This window comes from Aspergillus steynii, assembly GCF_002849105.1.
Source record: "Aspergillus steynii IBT 23096 chromosome Unknown P170scaffold_1, whole genome shotgun sequence".
NCBI classification, from domain to species: domain Eukaryota; kingdom Fungi; phylum Ascomycota; class Eurotiomycetes; order Eurotiales; family Aspergillaceae; genus Aspergillus; species Aspergillus steynii.
In genome coordinates, this window is record NW_020194398.1 from 6561987 (window position 1) to 6585249 (window position 23263).

The following is a 23263-nucleotide window of genomic DNA, read 5'->3' on the forward strand; positions in this document are numbered from 1 at the left end:
TGTGTCACTCTTGTCGAGGACGTTGTCATCCTTCGAAGGCTGTCCCTGAAAACTTACAGCCGTGTTGAACTCTATCGGCTCACTCAACCACTTCTGGTGGAAGTCTTCGCCTACGCAATCAAGCACCCTACTCCCAGCATCCACAGCCAGAATCCAATGCTCGACGCGGACTATGGGGGATGCCATATAATCATCTCCCCCATCCTGGTTCGCCCCGGTCTGCGCAACGCCGAATACGACATTTCGGTTTTCGGTATATAGTCCGAGTAGCGTGGCCCAGCAGACTGTCACGATCCGTTGCCTGTCGCTCAGCGGAACGTCGGCCTGAAACTGTATTTGGGTAGAGACATCCTGGCGAGTTACTGTGTTCATTGGGCTGATATCACCCGTTTTGCTCAACCGGGGGAATATCGTCGGCGTTGGCTTGGTTTTGTCGTCCATCTTTGCTCCGTCTGTGTCGAATCGGAACTTAACCCTAGCGGCGATGAATTCCCAAATGGATTGGGGGAAGGGAGAAGGAACAGAAAAAAGAATAAAAGTAAAAGCTATAAGGTAAGTGGATGGCCCAGTTCAGCAGTAGATTCGGGCTGACCATTGGAAACCTCGTCTGCGCAAGGTTGGACTTAAATTTATGGAAGATCATTCTTTCGACGCCCCCCGTACGAGGCCTATTCAGCTGCCCCCTCAGAAACCACCCAATCTGCAAGGGGAACTCGAGCAGCCGGCAAGGAACCCTATGGTATCATGTACCAGGGAAGCTGAGCCCCCTAACGTACAGGCCTCACGAGGATGCGACGCCTACACCAAAATGCGTTAGTCGTGTCAGTTACATTTTCAGGCGGCCCGTCACAGCTCCACCTCCCTTGCCAGTCCAGGTATGCAAAGTATACCATCCTACGCTATGTGGTTTGTCTGTGGCATGATGTAACGTAAAACATTTCATGGAGGCTAGCTCTATTGGTTGTTGGCAGGAATCTAGATCCCATCCACCCTTGTCCAGATGCAACAGCGAAGTCCCCATCACACCCCTTTGATACTTACGAACATTCCAGAGCGGATGTAGCCTAATTTCTTTTTATTGCGCGACCGAAGGAACATGCCTGACAAGTGAGCTTTCGAGTCACAAGGAATGGGGATACCAGGCACACCCACCCCCTAGTTTCTTCAAGTAGAGCACAACAACGCTACCCTCGTTTCCGGTAAGCGTACAGTACCTTCGACAGTATCGATGCGTAGTCAACCTCCTTATCTCTCCGAATCTTTTCGTTGGGGTGCTGCTAGCCCATTCTTCGCGATCACTCTACTGTTATTCAAGCATGTTAGGGCACCTCACCAACGTATCCTTTCCGGACCGAGTATACTTATGCACCACTTGTAGGCGGCCTTCACTATGCCTCAGGTTATGGGTGGAGCAGGTATCATACATAGTAAATATATTTTTGGATAATAGTCACGGCCGAGGACTCAACCCACGCTGTGGGTAATATCGTGTCGCATGTTGTCTGCAATCCAACCTTCAAGCTAAGGCGCTTTTCAACCCGTCTTGTACTAATTCCTACCATGTGTGCCTGGTGGCACTGAGATATATCTATATAGTCTCAGAAAGTACCAACGAAGCTACATGGTCGACGGTATACTATCCTTATTGATAGGGGAAGCATCAGTGATATTGGAGGGGAGAGTGGCATTTTCATGATTATTATTACTGACCCTCGCTTCCTATCCCCAGTCGAGCTCTTCCAGGATATCGGTGGATCACGCGAAAATTAGTCCTAGTAGAGACGAAGCTATGGATCCTCATATACTCGAGCGCGAGAGGCGCCCGGGCACGCAAGAGCCTATCCTATCGTACACGGATCAAACAATCCGGCATAGCAAGACAACAGCAACTTCGAAACTGAATCCGGTCCAAAATGGGAGAGAAAATCCTTCCCTAGCCAACCGGAACAGCCGGCGACGCCCTCCCCTTAACCGACCTCATCTCAACGCAAAGTGCCCCCACCAGCGTCAATGCCCCCGTAACGATTCCGATATAAAACGTACAGGTAAGCGCCCGACTATAAGCCGCAAGCACAGGCGGTAGCAAATCCCCTTCCACCACGTCTCGAAGCGCCATCGCGCCCACCTGACTGATCTCGTCAACACCCGCCGGGCTCAGATCGCGTATACCGTGCAGCCCCGCCGTAAGTCGAGTCATGAAAAGATTCTGACCCACGGGGATAAACAACGCCCCGCTCAGCGTCTGCACAAACGTCACCACCGCCGTCGCCTGCGGCACGTCCTCCCTCGGCACGGTGGTCTGGATGACCGTCCACCCCTGTTGCAGGCCGAGACCGGCGCCAAGGCCGAAGATGACCTGGAAGGCGATGATCTTGGGCAGGGAGGTTGCGGGGGAGAGGGTGGAGAGGAGGCCTTGCCCGATTGCCTGTAGGATGGCAGCGATAACCATGAAGGGGGTATAGTAGCCGACGAGGGTGACGAGGAGGCCGACGAGGGCGGAGGAGATCGCGACGGCGAGAATAGAGGGAAGGGTGAGGACTCCTGATTTGGTGGCGGAGGTGTCTTGGATTGCTTGGAACCAGGTTGGGAGCTTTTTGCGTTGGATTGTTTGTTAGTTCTTCTTGGTTATTTCGTTTGTAGGTACGGGTGCAAAAGTGAGGCGGAGTGTGTTTCCTTGGTGGATATCAGAGTGGACTCACGTAGTAGGTGGTGACCATCAGGGCAGGCGTTACGAAAAACGTATACAAAGCCGATCCCCAGACATTTCGATTCCGCATCAGACGGCCAGGCAGCGTCGCATTATCTCCTCTCCACCATTGGATAGCGGTAAATCCAATGAGGAGGACACCGGCGAGGACGAGGAGGACAATGATGCGCACATTGCTCCAGGGAACCTCGGTCCCGCCCCATTGTAGCGCCAGCACGATGAAAATGATGGCTGGCAGGAACAGCGCGGTTCCCGGCAGGTCCAGGGCTATGATCCGATCGCGGGCTGAGAGGACCGTCACCGGTTTATTGCGCGGCACGGCGAGAAGGATGGCCGTGCCCGAGACGAAGCCGAGGGGGAGATTGATGTAAAAGCACCATCGCCAGGTGAGCTGGTCGGTGAGGACGCCCCCGAGCCTAGAATATATCGTCAAAAAAAAAAAAAAAAGATCCACGCGTCAACGGTAGGGGTGGAAGAACGTACAAGGGCCCCGCGACGCTCGAGATGGCAAAAACACCAAAGATCGTGCCGATATACAAAGGCAGCTTGCGGACAGCCACGAGGCGCGAGAGGAGGATGATGGACCCCGAAAGGAGGCCGCCAGCTCCCAGGCCAGCAACGACACGGCCCATAATCAGACCGATGGACGTGGGCGTAGCACCCGCCACCAGCGATCCGATTTCGAAGATCAGAAGGCCAGCAAGGAAGACCAGCTTATCCGGGAAGAAGGTGTAGAGCTTGCCGTACATCAGGCTGGTGGCGCAGGTGGTGAGGAGGTAGGAGCTGCCGTACCAACCGACGTGTTCGAGCGAGTGGAACTGCTCGGTGATACGGGGAATGGCCGTGTTGAGGATGGTGGTGTCCTGAACAACAAGCAGTCAGACCTCGTCATCGCATTGACTAGGGATACGGACCAAGGACAAGCAGAAAATAACAAGGCACACCGCGAGTGTCGCCGAAAGCACCCGCCATTGCTCGATCGTTTCCGAGATTTCCTCCTCTTGCTCGATGGCCAGCTGCCCATCTAACGATGCCGCCCTGGTGGTTGTGCGCTTTGGTTCCTGTTCGATGCTGCCGATCGAAGGGGACGCGTTATCCCCGGCATGAAGCTGGTCATCCATGGTTGAAGCTGGGATGGGGAGGAGGATGCCGTCCTCAGGTGCTGCCGGATACAACATATACAGTAACAATAACTTACTGACGGGAGGTAGGACGATTCAGGAATGCAAGGGGCTCCATTGTTTACTGCATTCCACTTCGGATGGAACCCACCGGGTGCCAAATCATCCGCTTGATGGCGCCTAAAGCTCAATTCGTGGCGCTCTCCATCGTTCGGAATCAAGGCGGTTAGGGTTACGCAGACATTGTGAGACACTCATCCCTCGCCGAGTGGCGGCCTTACAGTTGGTGCAGATGGTTTTCCTCCAACAGCCTGCCGTACATTCTTGAGCCGGGGCCATCCTCCATGTCAGATTAAATCAAGTAAGGAGGAGGGGCTGAAGGGTTTAGGAGGCCTTACCGCGTACTTTGACGCACATAGAGGCTCGCGTTGTGAACTCGACCTGGGGTACGCTTAGGTTTTAGGGCTGAATGAGACAATGGCCTCTACATGTCAAATGGTGAGAATCCAGGAAGCTAGATTTCACATGGTGCTCTACGATCTGGCTACGTCCTGGTCTCAGTGGAAGCAGGAGGAAAAATCATTGGATTCTTTTGCCTTGTTTTGCTAGTCACGATAGGTAGACTGTAGGATGACTACGGGATCTCCCTCCCTAGTCGGTCCATGGGTACGCCTCCGAGGAGTGATAATACACGCTCATATATGGACCACTCTTCTCGGTATACGCAAATGACAACCACGACTGCAGACGAGAGGTCTGCGAGATATCGCGATCGGGACTAAATTGAGATGAGACGAGTTAGTGTTCATACCGCCCTATGGCCTGGGGAGACAAAGAACAAAAAGAAAACTTACTATAATCCCTCCACCATCTTAGTGTACCCCCCCGCAAGCTCCTTCCACGCAAGCTTCCCAAAGAAGGCCTCCAGCGCCCCCGCAACGTGGCGATCACTTTGCCTGCCATGAATGGGGAAATAGGCCTTAGGGAGTGGATACCGCTGTCCCGGGTTGAACTCGAAGTTCCAGAGAATCGGCGAAGAGACCTCGCACTCGCCGGAAGTAACCCCGTCATCGAAGCGACCCGTATACGCGCAATCATCCGCCTCGTCGAGACCAAGCGCAGCCCATAGTTGTAGAGCGAGCTGCAGCCCCTGCATGATTTCTGGGATGCCCTCCAGCCGCCCGCCCAGCGTCCACATCTCCGCGAGTTTCCGCGGCGTTACTTCGTTGTGGACGCCGTAGAGCTTCAGACGGGACTGCGTGCGCTCGACGCAGTCCCAGCTGAGGAAGGTGAATTCGTTATAGCCCGAGGTGTCGGTCATATAATCGTGCACGAGGGCGAAGGCTGCGCAGGAGCCCGTTAACGGGGTGATGGGGGCGACGGAGGAGGCGATGAACTCCCCGACGGGCGTGTGCGTTGCCAGGGCTTTGCGGCCGCAGAAGACATAGCCCTTGATCGCTACGCGGTCGCCCTTGAGGTCGAAGCCGAACGCCGCTTGCGAGACGACGTGGCCTTTCTCTGGCGTGACATCCTGTTGACGAAGTGATGCTTCATCTGCCCGGGAGAGCGCGAAGTCGTTGGTAAAGTGGTGGTACAGCCTCGCATCGAAATTGGCCAGGAGCGGCAGTTTCCCCAGCACGCTGGCGAGGTCTGCCGGCGCGAGCTGGTTGTATCTGTCCCCCGCCGTTCCGGAGAGGATACCAACGGGCTCAAAGCCGATCCTCAGCGTGGGCTGGCCGTCCGTTTGGAAGTTGATGCTGTATTCGATGGGCAGGCCGCTGCGCGTGATTGTGCTGCGCCATTTCTGCGGGTGCGGACCGAGCGCTGGGATAAGGTGGTTGCGGAGGAAGAGGAGGTACTGGAATTGCTGGCGGAGGGTGTATTTGCCTGCTTGGAGAAAGCGCCCGAACAGGGGGCCGCAGTCCTCCCACCAGGCTTCGATATCGTTGCTGGTGGGAATGTTGGAGGCGTGGATGATGGACGAGGGAAGAGTTGTAGGTTGGCCGTCAGCCGTCAGCTGGGCACCGTGACTTCTTTTTGCCTCGGGGCGAGGAGGGCTCGCGGAGCTGGTGACAGTCAATGAGGACATATCGCTTGAGTGGTTGGCTATATGGCTGAGAGAATAAGGTGTATACTGTATAGTGAGTGGGAGTCGTGAAGGCATGACCAGCATCACCTCGTTTGGATTTATACTAAAAGAAGATCAAGGGCTGACCGTCCGGCCAGACCGCAAGTTACCATGCATCATGCGCGTATACAAGAATGCAGGGGATCAGTGTACAGTACATTCCTGACCTGCAAGGGAGTATTGACCGTAGAGTCAGGCCGAGGCGAAGAAGATGTGGGTGGGCTGGATGCTTTTTTTGGGTCTTTTTTTGGAGAATATATGCGCGACAAAAAGCAATTCAAACAGAAAAGAAAAAAAAAAAGAAAGAAAGAAAAAAAAGGGAACAGTTTGAGGATAGAGAGTAGTGAATAGCGAATAACATCAAGTCAGTGATATCGAGCCTCTAGACTACTCCCGAAGTAAACCTCCCAGCATGGCACCACAGTAAGCCCATCCCCCTAGTTTGGAAGTGGCATAACCCGATCCAACAATACGTTCACATCCTTCTCAGCGCCTTCCCACTCGCTCTCAATCAGAGCCTTCCGCTTCTCATCCCTCGGCGTGATATCCACCTTGAACCAGGACGGCACCTGGTTGAAGAACGCAATGGGAGTGCGCGGACGAAACAGCTGTTCCAAATCCTGTACCACCACCTCCCCGTTAACCTTGGGATGATTAAAATCGAACGCCCAGAACAAGCGGGCAATCGAAATAAACAAGTATTCCCTGGCGAGATGCTGCCCGGGACAGCCGCGCAGTCCGAATCCAAACGAGATATGCGGCAGATCAGGGTTCTTCTCCCACCGCGAATACCGGAATTCGAAGGGGTCCGCAAAGATGTTCTCGTCGTGGTCCATCGCCCACTGGTTCACGATGATCGTGGCGCCCTTGGGAATCCGGTACCCCATGCACTCGACCTCCTTGCTGACGGCGCGCGGTGCGGCGAGCGGGGAGAAGGGCCGCCAGCGAAGGGCCTCGTGCACGAAGAAGAGAATCTGCGGCAGCTGGGCCATGTCGCTGCTCTCGGGCATCCGGTTGGCTCCGCCGACGACGGCGTCGATCGCCCGCTGGATCCGGCGCGTTTCCTCGGGGTTATACAGCGCCGCGAGGATCACGATCAGCAGGATCTCAAAGGGCGTCAGCGACGCCTCGTAGATCGCGCCGATGGTGTACGCGCGCTCGAGCTCGTCCATGGGCTGCGCCTCCTTGTGCACGTTGTACTCCTTCGTCCAGTTCCACGCGGGCGTCTTGAGCCCGGCACGCCACTTGTGGACATAGAACCTCGTCAGCTTGGCCGCGATCTTATCGGCTTCGTCCTTCCACCACGAGTTCCCCGGGAGGTACTGCGCGAACGGAAAGAACTCGGCCAGGATGCTGGTGCCGCGGAAGCACGCCTCGCTGATCGTTGCCATGTACGATACGAGCTCCTCCATTTCTTGGATCTCGGGCGGTTCGACGGGCAGCCGGTAGCCGTAGGCGATTGTCAGGAAGGTGCTGGCGGCCTGGCGGCGCAGGGTCTGCGGGAGACTGTTCGTGGACAGCACCTCGCGCAGCATCTGCTTGCTCTCCGTGTCGAGGACAGGGCGGTATTTGACTGCCATGGCGGGCTTGAGGACGTTTCCACGGAGGAGACGGTGCGAGTTCCACTGCGGTCCGTAGGGGAGGAACGACGTTGCGAGGCCCCCGGAGGCGCGCTCTATGACGACCAGGTGCGGTCGGGAGCTGAAGACGCCGTTGTTCTTCTCCAGGAAGTTCTTGACGATATCGAACGAGGTGATGATGACGAATACGTTCTGCCCGTTGCGGATCGACATGATGGGCCCGTACTTGTCGCTCCATACTTTGTATTTCTTCCACGGGGTCTCCTTGGGGGCTTGCAGGAGGTTGCCGATGACTGGGAGGCCTCGAGGGCCCGGGGGTAGAGGCATCTGGCTGCTGCCGGATTTACCTCCGCGCCAATGACGGATTAAAGCCAGCAAGGCCACCCCGAGAAGAACGACGCCTGCCCATGGGTATTGGCCGGAGAATGGACCAGAAACGAAGCGTTCAAAGGGGCCGGGGCCCTGAGAGATGTTGCCGTAGCTCATGTTGACACACAGTGGCAGATTGATGGGAACTAGAAGCCAAACGGGACTCTCGTGGTGAACGGTGCTTTTAGCTATCCCATCCATCCTATCTCCACGGACTGAGACCGAAAATGCCTGGAATGCTGAGGGGTAGTACAGCAATTCCCGCGCATTGAACCCCTAGCCCCCTACTGTAGGCATTGCGTAAGGGGGAATGCTCAAGGCAGAACTTTGAAGACAGCTGTATCCCCTGCTTGAGGCAAGGCATTCTTTGGAAAGTGAATGCTGGTGGCTCAGTCTGAATGGAAGATGTGACACCCTCAGACCAGGGCAATTGTTCGTTTCTAGCGGCCGATACTTTTTTTGTCCACGCACTCCGTATCTCCAGATACAATTCATGTAGCCTCCTTGATGGGATGTTGAATTCGGGGTGTGTTAATTAAAAAAAAAAAAAAAGTCCGTATATCTACATTCAGAGACATGAGCTTAGTTGCAGACATACCATTCTCAGGTGCTGGTTACGAGCCTAACCCTAACCCTAATCCTTCACCCTTCAATACTGGGGGATGTGGGAAACCACATCGATAGAGTGATCCACGACCTTATGGCTTATTAGAGGACGTAGACATCACTGCATACGTGGACCAATCATCCAATCTCCGAGCTAATCACGAACCCAACTCATCAGACTAGCATGACTCCCCAGCGGCGTCGTGACCCCCAGAAACCTCAACCTGCCATCACACCCCTCCACCAACTCCCTCATCTGCGCCAAACTTCTCTCCTTCGCTGAGAACAGCGTAAACATGCCAATATCACTCCTCCGCAGCTGTCTCTCCCTCAGCACCGAGCCGTTGCCCTCCTCGCGGGGTTCCGGCAGTACCGCGTCCATGATGAGCAGCCGCGTCCCCTCCCGCATAGCCGGGATGATCTGGCGGACGATCTGAGCGGAGTCCGCGTCGTTCCAGTCGTGCAGGATCAAGCGGAGAAAGTACGCGTCTGCGGTGAGTGGCTGCAGAGTGAAAAAGTCGTGTTCGACGAAGGAAACGCGCGGGTGCTGGCTGCTGCGGGACCTCGCACGCGCGATGATTTCGGGCCGGTCTTGCACGGTTATGGTTATGTCGGGGAAGGAATTTGCGATAACGGTGGCGACGTGGCCTTCGGAGCCGCCGATCTAGGTCAGGGACAGAGAGGGGTCAGTGAACCAAATATCAGCGCTGTCATTGCACGGGATTCGCATCTTACATCGACAAGGCTCTGCACGCTCCCCCAATCATACGCCTGCGCAACCAGCCGAATGATCGAGTCATCATGCACCGCCATGGCATCATGCCACCGCGCCTGATTCGTAGCATCTTTCTCCAGCACCTCGAAGAACGTCGGGCCCTCGCCGATGCCCGGCCGCTCCTCCCTCGCCATGATAGCCAAAGGCCCACGGCGCGGATTCTCTCCACTCGGATCGAGTTTAACGGACTCATACAAGAACGCGCACGGCCGGATGCCAAAGCTCGCCATAAATTTCGCTTGCCCCGCGGTATTAGCATCGGTCACGAAGATCGCGGACACGGGAGTGTGTGTGACGGCGCCGGCGGCGTCTTCGTCTAGGCAGCCGTGGAGGCGGGAGAGCCGGACCAGGCGCTGCAGGAGGTCTGGGGAGATGGGGGTGGTGAGCTTTTTCGCCAACTCGGCGTAGGTGATCGAGCCCGGGAAGGGGACCTGCTCCGGCACGCCGAGCTGGATGAGCGTTTGGATTGCGCCGAGGTCAACGGCCTAGATATTGCGGTGAAGGGATTAGATCGGAGAACGAAGCAGAATGGTGATCTGAGGCGCGGGTGCTCACCGATTCCATGAACCCAATTAGGGTTGCAACGGGGCCGCGAGCGAGCTGGAGCGTCTTCTCGGCGCCCATGATGATGTCTTCTCTGGCTGCGAGGCCTTTGGAGCCCAGGAGAGTCAGATTTGGGTCGTCTTGAGTACATCCTGCCCTGTCAAGCTCGTCGGCGTAACGCTCAACACCTTGACTGAGGTTGCGGGCGAGGTCTCTGAGGTCGGACATTGTAGCAAGAGTGTCTGGTCAATGTTGGTCAAGAAGAGTACACTGCGGTAGAGAACGACCTGAATCCTTGTCTGTATGTATTTAGGTTCGAGTCTATCTTAACCTTCGCTCTACTGTCGCTCGATCTGACTAGGAATCCTACCCCTCCCAGACCGCCGTTTTGTCCACGGGATTATTTGGCGCATTCCGGCTGCAGTAAACATGAGTGGTAGTTGTACAAAGTCAGCCAAAAATGTAAGGCTGCTGGGGCATGCAAGGGTTTCCCCCTACCTCCATGGATCAGGAAGACTGTCTAGCCCGGCCGATTTCTAGCCTCAATTCTTGTATGTTACAAAGGGATACCACGTTATCCCTTGCATATCTGGGATCCATGCCGACGCATCCTTGCTTTGATCACTGCCCCCAAAGTGTCCGCCATTGACGGATGAACCATGGGCAGAGAGGTTTTCTTCTGATCCTCCTCTAGCGCAGGGTTGTTTGTACCCTTAGACCCAGTGCGGCCATTGCTCGTCTCATCCCAACTCCCCATCAACGAGTCTCGTTGACCTGATATCAATCATGGACGCCCGAACCCTGGCTATTGCTGGCGGAGTCGGCATACTTACACATGTCTTGTACTTTCGGCGGGGGGAGCATCATCTCTACCCATGGCGCTGCGTTTGGCTTCATCTATGCCTCTTTATGGCCATATTGGCTCGTTTGCACGTCAAACAGACACCGCGGGACCCTGTATCACCAGCCGGTATCCTCGAGCAGACATGTCTGCTCGCAGTGGCCTACTTTACGGGCCTCTTCACCTCTCTCCTCTGCTACCGCACCCTCTTCCACCCACTGCGCAACTTCCCCGGCCCGCGCGCCGCCCGTCTCGGTGTGTTTTGGCTCTCTCTGCGCCTCCGCAAGACGCCCACCTTCCGGTACCTCCACCAGCTGCACGAGGAGTACGGCCCTGTCGTGCGAATCGGTCCCTCCGAGGTCTCCGTCATCCACCCGGAAGCCGTGGCGACGGTCCACGGCGCACAATCTCGCTGCACCAAGAATGCATTCTACGACAACGCCCACCCCATGATGTCCCTGCACTCGTGGAGAGACCGGAGCGCGCACGACCGGCGCCGCAGGGTCTGGAGCAGCGGCTTCGGCGACCGCGCGCTGCACGGGTATGAGACGCGCATTCGGGTGTATCGGGAGAAACTATTTCAGCGGCTGGAGGCCGAGACGGCCAGGGCGGGATCATCCAGATCAGCTTCGCCGCCGCCCTTCGATGTCAGCAAGTGGTTCACATTCTACAGCTACGACATCATGGGTGACTTGGCCTTTGCGCAGAGCTTCGATATGCTCGACGCGCGGAAGAATCATTGGGCGGTGGATGTGCTAATGAAGGGGCTGACGGGGTATCGGATGCTGTGGCCCAGCTGGTTCTTTCGGTTACTGGCCACGATGCCCTCGTTGGGGCTGTCGAAGGATTGGCATCGATTCATCGAGTTTGCGACGGATACGTTGGTGAAGCGGTTGAATGTACGTCCGTATAGGGGGGTTGATCCTTTCCGGGAGAGATGGTTTAACCGTGTCGCATGCAGGGCAAAGTGATGATCCCCGATGTCTTTGCGTCTCTGATCGGGCCGTTAAATGGCCGCAGCCCCTCTGAAGAAGAGAAGAACGTGCTGAAGGGAGACGCCATGCTGATTATCACAGCCGGCAGGTTGGTCTACCCTCTCCGGCGTCGTCCAAGAAAACCCGCTAAATAAAGATGATCCCTACAGCGACACAACGGCCACAAGCCTAACAGCCATAGTCTATGAGCTCGCGCGGCGCCCCGACGAAGTGTCAAAGCTTCTCAGTGAGCTGGACCCAATCCCCGTCGACAGTAACGGCGAGTACCTACACGACAACATCGCGAAGCTCCCGCATCTCAACGGGTTCATTAACGAGACCTTTCGACTGCACCCGCCAATCCCGGCCGCAATTCCGCGCAAGACGCCGCCGGAGGGGATTGTGGTTCGGGATGTGAGGATTCCCGGTGGCATGAATGTATATACGCCGCAGTGGAGTTTGGGCCGGTGTACGTGGTATCCCCCATCCTGATACGTGACTATGCATTCTAACCCATATCCTGCCCCATCCTATAGCCAACGCTGCGTACGTTGATCCCTCGACCTTTAATCCCACACGGTGGTACAAATACCCCAGCCTGGTGAAGGACAAATCCGCGTTTGCCCCCTTTGGAATAGGTAGGTGCACTTCTTCGTCTCTCCCCTCGGGCTCTATTGGTTTTCCATTTTCTATTGTTGTACTGATGGGGGGCTATCCCAACGTAAACAGGCCCGTACTCATGCATCGGTAAGCCACTCGCCATGATGAATCTCCGGACTACGGTGGCGCGGTTGGTCAGGACCTTCGACATAACTTTTGGGCCGAATGAGGATGGAACGCGGTGGATGAATGCTGCGGACGATCACTTTGCTATGGGGATCGAGCATATGCCTGTTATTCTTACTAAACGTCGGTAGATGCTGGGGGTATCCAGCGTCTCGGGATTTTGTCTGTCTGGTTAAGTTTGAATCCTGACTGGCTGTTAGAGGCGGCCATGGGCTTGTTTTATACGTCCTGCAAAATTGCCAAATTAGTGGTGACTAAGGGTTATATCATTGATCTAACTGTACATCTCTCTTTGGCACTAAGAGTGACAGGCCCCTGAAGTTGGTATTTTTCCCAGATAAAATCCGGGGGACCTCCAGTCCACGGCCTACGCACGATTGAGCTCCTTTCTGGCCATCCCTCAGGCCGAGTTCGTCGGCGGCATCCCGTTCCATCAAGAATACATCCTCATCCCACGGGAAGCGTACGACAGGCCCAACGGGCCGGCGCAGATGGTCGACCGGCTGGCTTCCCTGGACCTGCGGCCGGGCGATCGGACGGCGGCGATCCTGCTGGTCGGCAACCGCGTCTTCGAGCCGACGCTGAAAGACCAGCACGACGTGCAGCAGCGCGTCACGTCCGTCGAAGGGCCCGTTCTGCAGTCGATCAGCCAGCCCAGCCCCGTGGCCATGTATCTGAACGAGGCGGATTCGGAACTCGCGGATTGGCCGCGATGGTTCTGGGGAGAGAAGTATGGCCGGCTGCGCGAGATCAAGAAGAAGTGGGATCCGGAGGATCTGTTCATCGTGCGGCACGGGGTCGGCAGCGAGGATTGGGACGACGACGGCATGTGTCGGGTTGACGGATGGAATGAACTTGATCCCTTCTGGTGCTTTTATCAACCACTTGAGTGTGGACGACGGTACATGTCTGGCCTGGTCTAAGGTGGACGTTGAGGGGATCTGATACAAGAGGAGCCGAGGGGAAGTGAATGATACTCACGCTCTGTTTTACGGAATAAAATTTTGATGATGGAGAGTGTCAAATCTCCGAACACGCAGACAGTGGCATTGGGTTTTTGAAACAAGAAAACGATCACACAGGGTAGGTGGGGAGATCAGTTCCCTGGAGAAGTAATAATATATTGGATCCCATCACCCAGGCTGTCCATGCCGATTGGCACGCAGCCGGGGCTGCCTTTTGTGCAGGGTAGTACGCCGGTAGCGAAACAACCAAGGTCCTCCCGGGTATTTCACCTCAAAAGGGTATTTTCGTGATGCTGCCATTGTTGTTCATCCTGCCTTGCATGCCGACTTCATGCCTCCTCGACGTGAACCTTGTCCGCCTGCATGCCCTTCTGGCCCTGGACAGCCTCGAACGAGACGCGCTGGCCCTCCTTCAGAGAGCGGAAGCCGGTTCCCTCGATGGCGCGGAAGTGGACGAAGAGGTCGGCGCCGGACTCGGGGGTGATGAAGCCGTAGCCCTTCTCATCGTTGAACCACTTGACGGTACCGTTCTGACGCTCAGACATGGTGATTGGACTAATCGAGGGGAAGTTTAGTGGGATTCTTCAATGCAGCAGATATAACACAAATATGGATTGTATATTATGTATATATATAGACAGAGACAGATATCGAGATATCAATGATGATGATGAACACTCACGGGTTTGGGGGGGATTGTTTCTGGATGTGACTTGGGAGAGGATGTGGAGGGGTTTGCAGGAGGGAAAGAGAAAAAAGCGAAAAGTCAAGCGAAAGGCGGGGGGCAGTCACCTGCCGCGGTCACGGGGTCTGCCCGCCGCCTGTTTCGGCAGGTGCGGGCTGGCCTCAGGCAGCGAGGCCGCCAGCCGCCAGGCAGCCAGGCAGTCATCATGATGCCTCGACTCGTCGACCCGCGAAACCCGCCCGGGAAGCCTCTCCTTCTACTCTACAACCACTCGCGCGCGCCCCAGATTCAGTGCTTGCCCGAACTCCGCCCCTGGCTTCTTCTGCGACCCCGCCCGGATGGCCGGAAAGTAGGTTCCCGGCTTGTCATATCGCGCGGTAGTCTCGACTTCCACCGTTCCATTGCTGCTGGTGAACGTGCCGCGGACAAACTCGCCACGGCCCTGAACATCCCACTCGACAGAGTCGACTTGCCCGGCATCGGGAGGCACCTGAATACGTGCGTGGAGAGTGACCGCCTGACCAGCCGGGGTACGCGTCTTGGACGCACCATCCACAGTCATGTCAATCACGGGCTGGATCCCGCGACGCTGTGCTGCCGTTGCCGCCAGCCGGATTTGGCTGTTGGACACATTGTATTGCGAGGAACGAGGCGGTGCAAGGTCATTCTCGACCCAGGCACTGACGTCGCGAAGGGCTCGCTCATAGATCCCGCGGAAATCGATCAAGCGAGAGGTCCTATCCCCTACAGGAACGTCTACCATCTCATGATCAGCGTTTTCATTGTACCAAAGACGGTAACTGTCATCCGACAGGTCCCCGAGAGCTTGCCGGACCTGCATGCGATACCAGTCGGCGTGCCACGGGAACGCGTCTTGGTCAAGGAGGTTATCGATCACAATCATCTTGCCGCCGATCTGCCCAGTATGCGTGCCCCCGCCGCTACTGGAGATGGCCACCTCTTTGGCCACCTCAATCTCGCGTTGGGGATATAGGGGGTTCCCGTCTGCATCCCGGAGCTGATCAAACCCGTAGAAGCCATCGCGGGTGGGTACTTGGTGACGATGGTAGGTGTGCAATGCCAGGAACCACCGATTGTCGATCCTCAGAGACTGTCCGGCGGTTAGGTTTCCGAGCACCGCCGGGTCGTTGTCGTTCGCAAGTATCAGGACCCTGCGCTCAAGATCCAGTGAACCAGACACAGCGTGCTTGGTCTTACCATCCGCGCTGTATACGGAGAACTCGAGTGCTGCCGGATGTGAAACATTAGATGGGGCCTGATTCAAAACCAGGGTTGTGGGCACGTCGTTCGAGTCCCGCTCGACTTCTTCGACGGTCGCGGTGATATTGATCAGTGCGGCGCGGAACAGCTCCCCCAGGTCGGATTCGTCGGTGCCGACATAACCTGGCAAGGACCAAAAGTCGTCCACGTAACTTGGGTCCATGTCCCGTGCCAGAGCGCCCAGGGCGATTAAGTTGCTACCGTTTAACGCCGTGTCATAATCCTCCCATGCAGCCAGAGGCATACCCATCAACGTTACCTCATGGAGAACGTCCTTTTGCATTTCGTTCAGCCCTTCATGAGGGTTGCCGCTGCCTCCCGGCCGGATGGCATCGATCACCTGGGACGCTTTGTTCTCCAGTACGAATGCACCCAGCTGGCGAACCCCGTAGTTCAGCACCAAGGATACCGGCACTGCCTGTACAATTGGGACTCCCCCGTCCCAGACTCCTTGGGTATTCTCCATCGCCGCAATGGTTTGAAAGGACCCGCCGCTGCCACCGTAGATGTAGCCGTAAATATGGCGCGATTCCGAGACATTGTAATACTTTGTTGCAAGCGTACGCGAGAACTTTGCGGCCGCAGCGTCCGCACGATAGCCTTGAGTCCCGGTGACCTGGACCGTGTACGCGCCGCTCTCTATGCCGAGTCCGATAGTGTGCTCCGTTGCGTTCTCGTCTTGGGTTGGGTAGACCAGTTGGAAGAAGCGTCCGTCCCATTGCGCTTGAGGCTGAAGGTACACGTTGAATCGAATGTCTGTGCCGTTGAAATGTCCGGAGACTCGACGATGAGCCTGTGGGGAGGCTTCGTCCGTCTCGCTGTCGATGACCGGGGTGCTGTACTCTGCATCCACACAGTCCGGCGTGACGAGAACAGGGCCTTCTGGCTTACTCGCCTCACACTGGGCTAGGCCTGCGCTGGTGGAAGCAATGGACAGCAGGGCCAAAGCCACCAAGGCAACCAACCGGCAGTAGGAAGTCTATCGGACGGGGTCAACCTCCCAAACCGGTTCCTCCTTGGGAGATCCGGGGGGTCTCGTACCATTTCTCTTAGCAAACGAACGGAGGATCTGTTTCCTAGGGTTCGGTCTTTCAGGAACCAAGCGAAAGTGACCACAAATACAAGAAACGCAGAAGCAATGCCATGCTCGAACGCCTCTTCCTCGAGGATCGCAACCCTTTTTATGCCCGAATACCCTGGCTGCAGCCAGGAGGACGGCCAAGTCTTCAGAAACGCAAAGATCGCAGAATCCGGGGCAAAGCACCCCGCGGTCGTGCCTGCAGATATAACCGGTGACCAGCATGAAGAGCATACATGCATACGCGGACTGGCAAACTCATCGTACTCGTGTCAGTCTTTCTGGTTCGGGGAATGTCAGATCGTCCAGCCAAGGGCATGGCACGAATGCATCAGACGTTGATTGGGTTAGAGACAGGAACTGGCTCTCAGGCCGCTCTGGGATCTTCGGGATATTGCAACCCCGGAGTGAACACACGGATGTCTGCAGTTCTACCGGACAAAAGGGGTTCTGATTAGGAATCCATCAATCCATACTTTGGCAGGTTGGAGGGTATTTCTGGGGTTGTGTCCAACTCAGCTCCAAGAGCATCGTGTAGTTGTGGTTGATGGAGGGAGCCCTAATGCGAATATATACCTCGCATGAGGCCGTCGCAGTCGGACTGCTAACCCGCCACATGCAAGAACCCTGGAACTTCTTTTATTACTGCGTAGTCCATTTCCCGTTGATTCGATCCGTGGACTCTTTGGTCCGATCGAGTCTTTGTTACTCCTAGTAGGTGCTCCAACTCCACTAGTCATCCCTGCGCCCTCCCTTGCGGCACTCGATCAGAACAACCCTTCATCTCCTATAAGACGGATCAGTACTACACTCTGCACTCGACACTACGGATACACTGGACCGAGATTCCTCCCATCTACTTATCGATCTCCGGATCCACCGCATCCAGTCGGCGCGTCGCCACCGGATCCCTCCCAAAACGGGCGCCTTCGGATTTTCTTTTCTCACGGATTTTCTCGTTGCTAAACTCTTTTCGTGCAATTTTTTTTCCCGACTCCATCGTGTGTGGTTCCTCCCAGTCCGACCGCTGCGTAACCTTTTCTTTTCTTTTCTTTTTCTTTTTCTTTTTCGTTCGAAATAAATGTCCCTTCGGCTCACCGCATCGGATTCATTGGCGAGATCCTCGACTTCCTCCCCCTTCCCCCTTCCCCCGTGTTACCTCGAGCTGCCACGAGACGTGCGCAGCTCACCGTCACGACGTCTTCCACAAAGCGCCGTAAGGTAGCAGAGCCTCGCCGACCAGCTCCTCTTCCGGCTGTCTCGCTTGCCTCGCAGGCTGGAAGACGTCACCTCCAGTCTTCCGCCTCCCCCTCCTCCTCCAATCCTCGTCCTTCCTCCAGCCAGAGTCGCTCCTCCTCCTCGCCCTCCGCCTCTCCGCCGCCTCGATACATCCCCGCCCATCTGCAGGACGAAGTGCTGGGCTCCGCCTCTCGCTCGCCCACCCCGGACTCCGATCCCTCGACCGCCTGCGCCGGCCTCACCTTGAGCGCGGATCCTCCCACCGACATGGCCAACCCCGACCAGCGAGACCTCAGCCTGCCCCCCGCCGAGGCCGCCGCCCGGTCGCCCTCCCCCGGCGTCAAGCGGGCTGCCTGCGAGGTGGACGGAGATGTCGACATGGATGCCGCCTCGACGGCGAACGAGACGCAGCCCCGACCCGGCAAGAACGATGCGATGGATGCCGATGACAACGATGACAACGACGACGACGAGAGCTCCAACGCCAACGACGGCAACTCCGGCTCCGATAACCTCTACCCCACCCCCTCCAGCATGTCCACCTACACCGCCGCCACGGCCCCTCCGTCCTACGATGACCAGGTTGCGAAGGTGACCCTGCACATGGCCCAACCGCTGAAGGAGAACCAGAAGGGCTACGTGGTGTCCATGTCCTGGCTGAAGCGGGTGCTCTCGCGAAGCTCCACCCACGCCGACCTGGCCGACAAGACCGCCGTCGAAGGCGACGTGGGCCCCGTCGACAACTCCGACCTCGTTCTCGTCACCGACCCGGCAAATGCGACCTTCCTCGACGAGGCCAACCAGCCGTTCGTGCCCTTGCGACCGGGGCTGCAGATGAGTGAGGACTTCGAGATCGTGCCGCAGGAGGGTTGGGATCTGATCCTCCAGTGGTACGGTCTGGCCGAGCAGTCGCCCGCCATCGTCCGCTACGCGCACGACACCAGCGTGGGCGGTGACTCGCAGAACGTGCAATACGAAATCAACCCTCCGATCTTCACCATCCTGAAGCTGACGAACCCGTCGGCCGGCACGACGCCCCAGAGCCTCAAGGAGAAGAACATGAAGCCGGTGCGGATTCTGTCGAGCCGCCACACGAACTTCCAGAAGTGGTTGAAGGACGCAAAGAATCTAGCCAAGATCGATATGTCTACCAAGGTCCGTGTCTGGAGGATTTTGGGCGGTTTGGGGAGCGCCAGCGCGTCGGCTGCGATTACGCCGGCCGCCTCGCGCAGCGCCTCTCCGGCCCCGGCGGCGTCGATGGTCGCCAACGGCGGCTCCAACCTCGTGCTCGATCTCAACACCTTCCTCTCCCTGTCCGAAGGCGCCCAGCGGGAATTGCTGGAGGGGGCCAAGGACCAAACCGCCAACTCCAACTACAACGGTCGCATGACGCTCGACGTGGCCGGTCTGGGAGGCAGCGACGTCGTGGTGCTGGAAGAACGGATCCCCGGCGCGGGCTCCGGCGAATGGGCCTCCGAGGCCTCCAAGCAGACTCTCAATCGCCTGGGCGTTCCGACCGGTAACCTCAAGAACGGCGTGGCCTCCAAGTTGAAAAACAAAAGCCCGACCAACAGCGGGCGATCGTCCCCCGTCCCCGAACCCCCTAGGGGAAGACGTAAGGATGGAAAGCCTCGCGGCAATACGGGATTGAGCAATCTTGGAAACACCTGCTACATGAACTCTGCCCTGCAGTGTGTTCGGAGTGTAGAGGAGTTATCCTACTATTTCCTCAGTATGTGTGATCCGCAGACAAGTCCTGGATTCCTATGATAGCTAACCGTTCTTTTTCCTTTCGCTCCAGACGATGTTTATAAGCAAGACTTGAACCCCAGCAACCCGTTGGCTCACAACGGCGAGGTGGCCAAGTCGTATGCTAACCTCCTCCGTTTGATCTACGATGAAGCCGGCCAATCTTCTTTCGCCCCGAGGCAGTTGAAGAATACCATCGGCCGCTACGGACCGGCATTCTCCGGCTACGGCCAGCAAGACTCGCAGGAGTTCCTTCTCTTCCTGCTTGACGGGTTGCAGGAGGACCTGAACCGGATTCAGAAGAAGCCGTACATCGAGAAACCCGATTCGACGGACGAGATGGTCCACGACAAGGCCGCTCTGACCGAGTTTGCCGACAAGTGCTGGGATATCTACAAAGCTCGCAACGACTCGGTCATCACCGACCTCTTCGCGGGCATGTACAAATCGACTCTCCACTGCCCCGAATGCGACAAGGTCAGCATCATCTTCGACCCGTTCAACAACCTGACTCTCCAGCTGCCCATCGAAAACGTGTGGAGCAAGGAGATCTACTATTTCCCTCTGAACTCGAAGCCGCTGTTGGTGGAGGTGGAGATCGACAAGAACTCCAGCATCAAATCCCTGAAGGAGCTAGTCGCCAAGAAGGTGGGCTCCGACGCCCAGCGACTTGTCATGACCGAGGTCTACAAGAACAAATTCTACAAGCTTTTTGATAACACGAGTTCGATTGCGGAATCTCACATCACCGCCAACGACGATATCGCCATGTATGAAGTGGAGTCTGTGCCCACGAACTACAACCCGGACAAGCCCCAAAGGAGCTACCACTCGTTCAGTCGCTCCGAACGTGATGAGATTCCAGAGCTCGACTCGCCCAAGGCCGACCGTCTGCTCGTATCCGTCTTCAATCGGGTGGAGCGGCCGAAGGGAAACAACCCCAAGAGCGCCCAGCGGCCACTCTTCGGAGTCCCTTCGTTTATTATCGTCAACCGGGAGGATGTCTATAACTGGGACGCGATTCACAAAAAGCTTCTCCTGGACGTTGCTCCGATGACGACCCGCGACATCCTCAACGAATCGGCCTCGGAGACCACCCCGAACGAGACCGGTCCGGAAGATTCCGACATCTCCGTCATGAATGAGGATGACGCAGAGTCCGATTCTAAAATCAAGACGTCCTCTGTCGATGGCGAAGAGGGAATGGTGGACGTTTCCATGCGAGATGCTCCGGACGCCTCCCAGGATGCCGAGTCTACCGATACCTCCATCCCATCTCGCTTGCGCAATCTTTTTGAAATCAAGTTGATCCGAAGCAACGAGACCGTGCCCATCGGCTTTTCTGCGGTGGAGGATAACAAGGAGTACCCCCGGATGTCATTCCGAATCAAGACAAAGCCCGCCGTTGCGGAGGAAGTAAGTGCCCCATTGCCGGAAATTTCACACTTGCGACGAAACGTACAACATGCTAACGCAATCGCACAGTCTGAGTCGACGCCGGAAGTACCCAGTAGCTCCCAAACGGCTACCAAAGACGAGGCAGAGGAGGATGACTCGGACAGCGAATCGGACGCTGCTTCGCCTGCCAAGGCTCCCCAGAAACAGGTTCAGGAGCGACCTCTGATTCGTCCAGGCGAGGCCATCGTATTGGACTGGAACGAGGACGTCTACGATGCCCTCTTCACCGGAAAGGTCAAGGACAGGGACCCCGTTCGCGGAGCCCCAACCTGGAGCGACGTCGAACGTCTGCCGGATCCCGAGCTGACCAAACGACGCCAGTTGCGGCAGATGCGCAAGAAGAGGGGTGTAACGCTTGACGAGTGCCTGGACGAATTCAACAAGGAGGAAGTCCTGTCGGAGAACGATGCGTGGTACTGTCCTCGCTGCAAGGAACATCGCCGTGCCAGCAAGAAATTCGAGCTCTGGAAGACGCCGGACATCCTCGTCATGCATTTGAAGCGCTTTAGCGCCAGTCGGGGTTTCCGGGACAAGCTGGACGTTCTGGTGGACTTCCCCGTGGAGGGTTTGGACATGACCGGGCGGGTGGAATCCCCTGAAGATGGCAAGGGCCTGGTCTACGACCTCTTTGCGGTGGACAATCACTACGGTGGATTGGGAGGCGGTCACTACACGGCCTACGCCAAGAACTTCATGACGGGCCAGTGGAACGAATATAACGGTAAGCCTTTCATGCCTGAGTGAACTCGACGGCGCAGTCCCATGGCTAATGTGAGTAGATTCCTCGGTGTCGCGACCTCTGGACCCTCAGAGCGTGGTGACCTCGTCGGCCTACCTTCTCTTCTACCGACGGCGATCGGATCGTCCGCTCGGCGGCAAAATCCTGGAGGACATCACGGAGTCGTCCACGCGACCTCCCAGTGAGTCAGACTCCGCCAGCGAGTCCCGCGCACAATCACCGTCGGGGGACGGCCGGCGTCTCGGCGGCTCCTCCCTCAATGGGTCGTCGAGCGCCTCAACCGGAGCCGGAGCAGGTCGCCAGTCGGGAGATGGTGGTTTGCGGGTTGGAACCCAAGGGAAGAACCGCGGCGGTGACGAGTCGCCTCCGGAATACTCCAACAACCCGACGCGCGGCGAGAAGAGCCTCGGCAGCAATGACAAGAACAATCGACTGGAAGGTATGAATATCGAAGACGACGAGGAGTCCGGTGATAGAGAGCTATCCAACCCCTTCGGTTTCCCAAGTCCGCCCTCGTGGTCGTTCAACCGAGTCCACCAAGCTCACGGCCCTTCTTCACAGATGACCACGGCGCTGCCGGGATCCACCTTTGACGACGACGACGACCTGCTTGACGACGATACCGCCAGCAACCAGGCCGTTGGCGGGGGAGACATGAGCGATTCGGACCTTCGACTGGCCGCCTTGACCGACAGTCCGGGTCCCGGCGCGGCCTATCCGGGGACCCCGATCGAGGAGAGCGCATTCCAAGATATCCCTCCTCTATTGGAAGCCGACAATGATGATGACGACGACGACGAGCTGCCCGTGGTGGAGCTACGAGTGAACGATGAAGATCGGATCGTGTCCGATTAGAAACGGGCCGTTTTAACCCGGTCTTCTGTGATATCTTTTGGAGACGCAATCAATGCACTACCCATACATAAATGATGTTTCGTTCTTCTTTTGTTCATGCTGTTTTTGCGGTTTTTTGGTTGTTTCCGGCGTGGCGATGATTTCCGATCAAATCGCAACCATACCGGTTGACGTATGATTAGCATCTGTTTCTCTGGATTCCGAGTGCATATATGGGCGTGGGATAAAGAGGAGGACCGCGACACGTGGAGCATTCCTCTTGCTATTGTTTCTTTTCCTTTTTCTTTTCTTTTTGTGTTCCCTACACCGGCCATTTATGCATTTACATTGTGATTCGCAGGGAAGGAAGCACGGAGAAGGCGCTGTATAAAGTCCGACAGGACTGCATGTTTTGTTTTCGGCCTCAAAAGTCCGTTTTACTTTGTCTGCGTAGAATGTATGCTACAGAGGCATCTTCTCACCCTAGGTAGTCCTCAGTTTGAAGCTTCTCGCAGGCCCGTGATCGGCGCGATCAGATGACTGCGCCGGGTCATTTGCTCGGCTGACCAGATCCCATCGAATGACGCATTCCTCGTTTGATTCCTCTTCGATCTCCTTCAGATCAGATTCCCTCTCGAATGAGCCCTATAACTTGACAAAGAACCGTCAACTGATGTCTCCGGGACACCTCGCCACATTGATTCTGTCTCGTCCAATGTAATGCGCGCAGACGAGGAGCTCAGCCCTGACTGACATGCGAAGCCACCCTGCACACAGAGCACTTTACTGAGCACTGCCCAGTGCT

The 23263-nt window shown here is 56.5% G+C and overlaps 7 protein-coding genes across 7 annotated transcripts; 2 read left to right on the forward strand and 5 right to left on the reverse strand.

The window, feature by feature from the left end:
- Positions 1-1933: 1933 nt before the first annotated feature.
- On the reverse strand, positions 1934-3828 carry P170DRAFT_396658 (MDR family MFS transporter; the record flags this gene model as incomplete). Its single annotated transcript, XM_024846131.1, has 4 exons — positions 1934-2590; positions 2700-3123; positions 3191-3570; positions 3622-3828. The coding sequence occupies 4 exons, from the start codon at positions 3826-3828 to the stop codon at positions 1934-1936; spliced, it is 1668 nt and encodes a 555-aa protein (XP_024711197.1).
- A 651-nt stretch (positions 3829-4479) lies between these two features.
- On the reverse strand, positions 4480-5917 carry P170DRAFT_344407 (aromatic prenyl-transferase; the record flags this gene model as incomplete). The annotated part of the gene is made up of 2 exons (XM_024843457.1): positions 4480-4606; positions 4683-5917. The coding sequence occupies 2 exons, from the start codon at positions 5915-5917 to the stop codon at positions 4480-4482; spliced, it is 1362 nt and encodes a 453-aa protein (XP_024711198.1).
- Positions 5918-6393: 476 nt separating this feature from the next.
- Positions 6394-7863, reverse strand: ftmE (cytochrome P450 monooxygenase ftmE; the record flags this gene model as incomplete). Its single annotated transcript, XM_024850564.1, has 1 exon — positions 6394-7863. One exon carries the CDS (start codon positions 7861-7863, stop codon positions 6394-6396), a length of 1470 nt encoding a protein of 489 aa, XP_024711199.1.
- A 652-nt stretch (positions 7864-8515) lies between these two features.
- On the reverse strand, positions 8516-10176 carry ftmD (O-methyltransferase ftmD). Its single transcript, XM_024854390.1, has 3 exons — positions 9842-10176; positions 9247-9771; positions 8516-9175 (listed from the first exon to the last, which is right to left on the reverse strand). The coding sequence occupies exons 1-3, from the start codon at positions 10055-10057 to the stop codon at positions 8666-8668; spliced, it is 1251 nt and encodes a 416-aa protein (XP_024711200.1). The 5' UTR covers positions 10058-10176; the 3' UTR covers positions 8516-8665.
- Positions 10177-10615: 439 nt separating this feature from the next.
- ftmC (cytochrome P450 monooxygenase ftmC) lies at positions 10616-12561 on the forward strand (the record flags this gene model as incomplete). Its single annotated transcript, XM_024851333.1, has 5 exons — positions 10616-11569; positions 11632-11753; positions 11815-12113; positions 12181-12282; positions 12374-12561. The coding sequence occupies 5 exons, from the start codon at positions 10616-10618 to the stop codon at positions 12559-12561; spliced, it is 1665 nt and encodes a 554-aa protein (XP_024711201.1).
- Positions 12562-13724: 1163 nt separating this feature from the next.
- On the reverse strand, positions 13725-16681 carry P170DRAFT_471295 (cold-shock protein; the record flags this gene model as incomplete). Its single annotated transcript, XM_024852827.1, has 3 exons — positions 13725-13950; positions 14341-16340; positions 16403-16681. 3 exons carry the CDS (start codon positions 16679-16681, stop codon positions 13725-13727), a joined length of 2505 nt encoding a protein of 834 aa, XP_024711202.1.
- A 1264-nt stretch (positions 16682-17945) lies between these two features.
- Positions 17946-22479, forward strand: P170DRAFT_347340 (putative ubiquitin-specific protease UBP12; the record flags this gene model as incomplete). The annotated part of the gene is made up of 4 exons (XM_024843622.1): positions 17946-19410; positions 19480-20843; positions 20913-21606; positions 21662-22479. 4 exons carry the CDS (start codon positions 17946-17948, stop codon positions 22477-22479), a joined length of 4341 nt encoding a protein of 1446 aa, XP_024711203.1.
- Positions 22480-23263: the final 784 nt, after the last annotated feature.

Bases quoted from the DNA above. Each gene is read 5' to 3' on its own strand.
- ftmD (XM_024854390.1), bottom strand. From the start codon at position 10,057: ATGTCCGACCTCAGAGACCTCGCCCGCAACCTCAGTCAAGGTGTTGAG. The intron at 9,772-9,841 runs GTGAGCACCCGC...CGCAATATCTAG, and splicing joins TAATTGGGTTCATGGAATCG to GCCGTTGACCTCGGCGCAAT. The intron at 9,176-9,246 runs GTAAGATGCGAA...TCCCTGACCTAG, and splicing joins GCGTGCAGAGCCTTGTCGAT to ATCGGCGGCTCCGAAGGCCA.